Source organism: Trachemys scripta, chromosome 11 (assembly GCF_013100865.1).
Source record: "Trachemys scripta elegans isolate TJP31775 chromosome 11, CAS_Tse_1.0, whole genome shotgun sequence".
Taxonomy (NCBI): domain Eukaryota; kingdom Metazoa; phylum Chordata; order Testudines; family Emydidae; genus Trachemys; species Trachemys scripta.
Genome location: NC_048308.1, coordinates 31,917,400 through 31,924,992, shown reverse-complemented (window position 1 = coordinate 31,924,992; position 7,593 = coordinate 31,917,400). Strand labels below are relative to the sequence as shown.

Sequence of the window (7,593 nt, the reverse complement as noted above, 5' to 3'; positions counted from 1 at the left end):
AATAATTTTCTTCACATGCTAAAGAGCTATTGATTTAAATAAATTTAAAAAAATTATGTATTTCTGTTCCTCACTCTGCATTTCTTATACAGTCTTCATTTGTTTTTTCTCCCCAAAACTAAACACATAAGCATAATATATACAAATAAAAAGAAGTGCTTTACTTTTCCTTAATTTGTTACTTTGTTGAGAATAGAAATAAGGTCATCGTCAATGGGTTCTAAAACTCTGAGGTTTGCCAAAATACACTATACTTTTTAGAGGCAAACAGCATATATCAGTCTTACTGTTGAGTCATAAAACCCTAAGTTTCCGTAAGCAGATGTTGGTTACAGTTTACATGGAGAGGGAGAATATAATTACCACTCCCACAGCAACCCCTGGGTCACTTCCGGGCCAAGAACACTCCCAAAAATCTGTTTCGAATTTTCCAGAAAACCTTTGAAATTTGGCATAGACACATTTTTTTCCTGAATGTTGGCCTCTGACTGTGAAAGCAGAGCCTGCTATTTCAGACTCCTCTCACAGATCCACTGACCAACACCCAGAAGAAAGAATTTTCATTCTTTTAGACTACATCTGGAAAAATGAAGGTCAGTACGTGAACCGAATTCAACCTTTAAAAACCGCTGGCTCTATTGTTGTAAACTTTCTATTGTTGCATAGGGCCAGGCTCTAATCTGTAAGTATTTGCTTCACAGGAGAGAGGAAGAAAAACAGTTCTAAATGTACTACAGGAAGATGTATGCTCATTGACTTGGATGGATGTCAGCAATTAACTAGAATACTCTTTCTTTTTGTGGTGGGGGTATTTAGTTACAAACAAAGCTATAATATATCCACTGCAGAGGATACTGTAAACATAATTATTTGTTTTTATCCTACAGACCCGGCTAAAAATCATATTTGGAGTGATTGTATGCCTTTTGCTTTCCTCATTAGTTATGTGCATTATACTACTTCCAGGAAGAGGTAAGACAATTTATAGTGTAATGCATTGAAAAACACATCTTGGATGTTGTTTTAAAATAAGTAAAAAAATAAATAAATACTTTTATAAAAGTGTTGTCCTGCCAGTGTTGCTGTGGCTTTCTCAGCTTATGGGAATGTTTTACTGACAGTTTAAAGTTCCTGAAGAAATGAAGATGCCAGCATATGTTGATACAAGGAGCTCTTTCAAGTGAAAGGCACCTGCATTAACTTTACCGTGTATGACAAATAATGTGCTTTGACAGGGCTGCAAACATAGTTTTCATCATACTCCTGTGATCTGTTAGCATTTGTCTTTGGGGCAGTGACACTCTCATGATCTGTTGTTATTTGCTTTGGATTTGGGGAACTTACATTAGGTTACAGATGGTTGAATAATAATTGTAGAAGATATTTTTACAATAAAGTATTAGCTCAATGTATTGCTTTTATGAGGGGGAAGGAGGTTTGATTAGTTTCTGACTATTTACAAATGACATAACATGTTTTGAATGAAATATTAGCCAGCAATGTGTTTCATTATTTGGCTAGCTCTCAAGAAGGGCTTGTCACACTGTGAGGTTTGAAGATGTCTTATGGATCTGTACCTCCCTGAGCTAATTACTGTAGCTCCATTTTAAAATAATGTTTTTTGGTATGATGATTTTGACAGGTGTGGTCTTAAATTCAGGACTTGAGTGGCAGTGGCCTGTTAGCATAGGCAGGTTTTCCAGGTGAGGTGTCTTATAAGAGCTATCTAATTTATCTAAGTACTCGCATAGCCCCCATAGTATCTTAGTCCCTCCCAAGCATTTAAAAGAAGAAATAATAATAAAAATAGCAGGCTTTTTTCTTTCTTCTCAGCCTAAGGGGAAAATAGCTTGGTTAGTTTATAGGGATTTTTTGCTGTTTTGTTGGGGAGGAGGTGTGTTTTGAATAACTTACTGCAGAGGAGCAAAGTCAAAGGAAGGAGTTTTGAATTTAGTCCCAGAAGTGATGAGGTCTATGACCATAAACTTATGTTTTGTGGGAGTGAGTTCCATAGTGTAGATCGAGCTACTGTGAAAGTTCTGTCTCCAACTTATGAGCCTCTTTGCATTTTTATTGTGTCTGTGAAACGAAGCTGTTATGGGAGTTGCAGTCATGGAGGGAAAAGGGAGTTCTCTGGTAGTTAAGGCTGATCCCATGGGGGGCTTTGAGTATCAGAACAGAGACCTTCATCTAGAACAGGGGTGGGCAAACATTTTGGCATGAGAGCCACATCTGGGTATGGAAATTGTATGGCAGGCCATGAATGCTCACGAAATTGGGGGTTGGGGTACGGGAGGGGGTGAGGGCTTTGGTTGGGGGTGTGGGGTCTGGAGTGGGGCTGGGGATGAGGGTTGGGGGTGCAGGAGGGTGCTCCAGGCTGGAGTTCGGAGGATGGGAGGGGGATCAGGGCTGGGTCAGGGGGTTGGGGCACAGAACAGGGTCAGGGGTGGAGGCTCTGGGCAGCACTTACCTCAAGCAGCTCCTGGAAGCAGCGGCATATCCTCCCTTCAGCTCCTATGCAGAAGCATGGCCAGGCGGCTCTGCGTGCTGCTCCGTCCACAGGCACTGCCCCTGCAGCTCCCGTTGGCCGTGGTTGCTGGCCAATGGGAGCTGCGGAGGCAGTGAGGGGAGCCCCTTGGCTGCCCCTACACGTAGGAGGCAGAGCGGGGACGTGCTGCTGCTTCCGGGAGCCACACAGAGCCCTGCATGTGTGGAGCAGGGCAAACCCCAGACCCTGGTTCCCAGCTGGAGCTCAAGGGACGGATTAAAATGTCTGAAGGCCTGGATGCGGCCTTTGGGCCATAGTTTGCCCACCCCAATCTAGACTATATCCAATGGGGAAACAGTGCCGAAAGAATAGTACTGAGGTGATGCATTCATGGTGACCCATGATGGTAAGCAGACGGACTGCTGTGTTTTTGGCTAGTTTGTGAGGTTCCCAGACTGTGCCTGGCTGGTACACTGTGAAGCTCTTCTTGTTATGCACAGCCAATTGGAACCAGACACAGAATACAGCGGATCTCTTGTAAGCACCTTAAGCACTGAGAGATCACTGAACACCACAGTTTGAGCATTTTCAGTATGTGAGGTTTAATTCCTAAATCAACCTAGCAGTGACAAGTCTGTGGTTTACTGTGACCAGGTCTGTGGCTGATACGGTGGGGGCACAATCTTCGGGTCTGTTGCAGATGGAAATGTGTGTATTTTGTTGCCCTGGCTATTTGGGGATCCAGCAGAACTCAATGAGCAGTAGAGCTTTCACCAAGAAATGCAGTTTGGGGTTGACCAAAACAATTAACTCGTTTAACACACATTCACTGAATAGTTTCAGACAAAAAAAAAGTTAGGCTAGATTTACAAAAGGACTTTAGCTTCAATCATTGGGCCAAAGAGAGCATGAGAATGATTCTATCACCTGGTGGGTCTCCCACATCCCAGGTGAGCGCTCTATCCAAGTGCAAGTCACTGCTCCACTGTTTATAAATAATTAAGTATTCATTGGAACAGTTTCTACAGGAGTGACTGTAGAATAGCCAGTAGCCTGGTGGTTAGGGCACTCACCTGGGAGGGGGAAGACCAGGCTTCAAGTCCCTGTTCTAGAATGGGGATTCAAATCTGGTGAGTGCACAAATCACTGGGCTAAAAGTTGCAAGTTTTGTCAATTTAGCCCTTCATTTACTTTGCTTTTATTAAAATGATCAGAACTGAAACAAAACTTTCCTTTTGGGCCAGGCAAAGGGGTTCACTCACCACAGATGCACCTCCTTGTCGCTGGGTCTGGGAATTAACTGATGCCCCATCTGGTGCCCCTTCTGTCAATTGCTCACATTATGGCCTCTTTCTCTCCCTCTCTCTGTGACTCGGGGTGTTAACTCTTGGTCACTTGGCCCATGGTGGAGCTCACTATATAGTCTCCCCACCCCCCTGGAGTAACAAAGTCCCACTGGACAAGGTGTCCAGATACCATCTCAGACAGTCTTCCGTTCCACATCTCCAGGTACTGTGCTATTTTCACAGTGGCTGCTAGGGGAACTCAGGCCTGTCCATTTCTCCAAGTTCCAGACCAGGTACCCTATGAGTAGCAATTCAGGTCTGCTTAGTCTCAAATCCTGTTGCTGTTTCCCTGGGCTCCTTCCTACCACACTTCTCTATCTCTTTGCCTATCTTTGTATTTACCACAGGAGATTCCTCTTCTCCCCATGGCTACTTCACTCTTCTCAGCCTCTTGCTGGATTCCCTAGTCTGGGGTGAAACACCAGGGCTTACTCTTCCCCTGGATCTCCTCCTTGTCCCTAGCCAACTCCCTTTCCCTCAGGGACAGATTGCAGACCTCCTCCCTGCAGTCTCTTCCTGTTCTCATTTCCTGGTTTATACTCCTAGCCCAGATTCTCCCCCACCTGGGCTTCATCTGCAGTTGGGCCTTCTTAATCACTAACTACTGTCTGGGTGCAGCATATAAAGTTAATTGGCCCACCTTAACCTACTCAGGGCTTATAGGGATGGACATCCTATTACAAATAGACTGACCCAAACTAAAATTTTGATCAATTTCTGCAATTTACTGAGAATTCTGAAAAATTTCAATTTTGGTTTGGGTTGAACCAATTTTTCCCCCCAAATTTTTAACAATTTTTTTGGGAACTTCTAGCAAACCAAAAAATCAGTCAATCGCCCAGCTCTAGGGAGGAGTCCAAAAGGACCCAAAGATGGAGAACTGGTTTAACTCTCGGAAAGTAGCTGCTGCAGATAGTTGGGAATGCTACAGAGGAGACAAACACTTCAGAGCACTTTCCCTTTCCTACTAGTATCACCTCAGTCTTGCTTAACGTTCACCTTTAGCCATTTCTTCATCCAGATTTTGAGCTCCAGCTAAGCACTGAGAAAGCTGGGAGATGATGCTCTTTTTGGTGGATGTCAAGGCAATGCAGAGCTGCGTGTCATTTATGTACTGCTGGCACTGGAGCCCATATTGTCTCACCAGTTCTTCCAAAGGGATCAAGCAGCCTAGAACCTGCATCCAGCTCACCAGATCGCTTTATTTGGCCCGCCACAGACCCAGCTCAGTGCAGGGAATCCAGTGACACCAGGGCCAGGAAGAGGACTGGGCATCATGCGGGGAGGGGCCCACTAGCATGCAGATGTGTGCATCATGTGGTGAGAGTCGACAGGTGAGAACAGGGAACAGGGATGGGAACCACCACTGCCTGGTGACAAACCCAGGAGCAAGACCTGACCTCCTATCCCTCCCCATGTCACACTCCCCTGGGCCAGAACCCAAACCTTCCCCTACCATGTCACATCCCCCTTGCCTGCCAAAGGGTTTTAGTGAATTTTATGGCCCTTCTACTACCATAAAGTTGCCCATCCATGATATAGAGGTTGAATGATGATGATGATAAGGTCTCTCAGAGAGTTCGACAGATGAGCTACAGTTAGTTATTTTGGGTCTTGAGATGACACCAAAGACCAGTTTTGGACCTGCAGACCCATCTACAGGTGCCACAGGTGAAGACTATTGTAGATGAATGTGCACTGCTTTTAGCTTTACGCCTTGCATATCTCTCCTTAACTGCAACAATCTGCTGTGTCTTGAAATCTTTCAGTCCAAGGTGGCAGAGCTGCTGGCATTGGATCTTGTCACAGGCTTTTGGGTTCTCACAACAAATGTTTTGGTGGCCTCAGAGCATGGCAAACAACTCTTGCTGATGATCACACTGACAATTTTTCCTAAAATACTTAATTAACTTTAGGAAAAACAAATAAATATGCACATATACATGTCCAAATCATTGTAATTTATTTATGTAGGAGTTTTTTTGAAGTTTCAATAATAAAAATAATCTACAGTTGTCCATTCTTTACTGGACCTAAATACAATGGAAACACAAATAAGGTGCTTTCCACGTTCTTGTCCTTTTTGTTATCGTTGTTTCTTCTTTTTTTTTCTCTTTCTTGGACTTGCTGGCTAGTAAATCTACTGCTGTGAAAAGTGATACTTTTATGTTAATATCACTTTTCACAACCTCCTAGCTAGCTACTAAATCCACTGTGAAAAGTGATATTAACAAACATACAAATACACCTCTACCCCTATATAATGCGACCTGATGTAACACGAATTCGGATATAACGCGGTAAAGCAGTGCTCCGGGGGGGGGGGGGGGGGGGCGGCACACTCCGGCGGATCAAAGCAAGTTCGATATAACGCGGTTTTACCTATAATGCAGTAAGATTTTTTGGCTCCCAAGGACAGCATTATAGTGGGGTAGAGGTGTATCACTTTTCACAGCAGACTTACTCAGCCCGGGAACGAACTAAGCCCTGGATGGGGAGGTGGGTAGGAAGGCAGCGGGACCACAGGTGATAGGGGAATGGATGGGGGCCAGAGCCTGCCGCTGCGCAGCCTGGAGACAGAGCCCGAAAGCCTGCACCCAGGGGCCTGGGAAAGGGCCCGGGGAAGCACCCCAGGGGCCAGAGATGGAGCCTGAAGCCCTGTGGAGCCTGCTGCCCACCACTCCAGGGCTGAAACCCAACCCCACCAACCCCAGGAAGGTAGGGAACTCACTCAGGAGCGGCGCCAGGGGAAGGGGTTCTTACGTGCTCCTGGTCGTCGTCGTCAATTCTGCGGCAGAGGGGTCCTTCCGTGCTCCCGGTCTTCAGGGCACTTCGGCGGTGGGTCCCAGAGCGAGTGAAGGACCCGCCGCAGAATTGCCGCCGAAGACCCGGAGCGCAGAAGGACCCCCCGCTGCAGAATTGCCAACGAGGGCGGCAAAATGCCGCCCCCTCGAATCCTGGTGCTCTAGGCAACCGCCTAGGTCGCCTAAATGGAAGCGCCGGCCCTGAACTCACTGGCTGTCTGCTTCTCTAATTTTTGTGTCTCCAGAGGGGGCAAGGCCCAACTCCTGCTGGGGTCCCGGGAGAGGGGTTGCTGCTTTGTCCCCTCTCCCAATCACTACCCAGGAGGATGTGGCGGTGAGAAAAGGCCCTGGTGGCCTCATTTGAGAAATACTTGGGGGGGATTGAGGTCAACATTGCAAGATTGGAGGTTGGCCTTGACAGTGTCTTTGAATGTTTTCTTGGTCTGCTCCCAAACGAGTTCCAGTCTGCAATTCTCTGTAAAAGGCGGCCTTCAGTATTCTACTGTCAGACATACTGACCACATGACTAGGGTTACCATTCGTCCGGATTTACCCGGACATGTCCTCCTTTTTGTGCTAAAAATAGCGTCCGGGGGGAATTTGTAAATAACTCAAAATGTCCGGGATTTCCCCCCTCCCCCGGCAGAGCAGAGCGAGCAGCTGGGAGGGCTGCAGGAAAGTCACGGGCTGGACTCCGGAGCAGCTGTAGAGGAGCTCCGCCCTGCATTCTGAGCCGGCAGCTCTCCCCTGCAGCCCGGTCCGGCAGCCCTGTGCAGGGCCAGGGACCGGGTTTTGTTGTGCTGGGGAGCGCAGCCACGTGTCCGGCTCACACAGAGCCCAACACCCTGTTCTGAGCAGCAGGGTAAGGGGGTCAGGGGGCAGGAGAAGGGGCAGGGAGGTTCTGGAGGGGACAGTCAAGAAACGGGGGGGGGGTCGTGAGTTCATGGGGGGGCTT

General features: G+C 47.0%; 1 protein-coding gene across 1 annotated transcript in view; it reads left to right on the top strand.

The window, feature by feature from the left end:
- Positions 1-427: 427 nt before the first annotated feature.
- Positions 428-7,593, top strand: part of LOC117884879 (prolyl endopeptidase FAP-like) — a 59,635-nt gene continuing 52,469 nt past the window's right edge. Inside the window, exons 1-2 of the mRNA XM_034785796.1 lie at positions 428-593; positions 888-972. Coding sequence (XP_034641687.1) covers positions 588-593; positions 888-972 — 91 coding nt within the window. The 5' untranslated portion in view covers positions 428-587. The remainder of the gene's footprint in view (positions 594-887; positions 973-7,593) is intronic.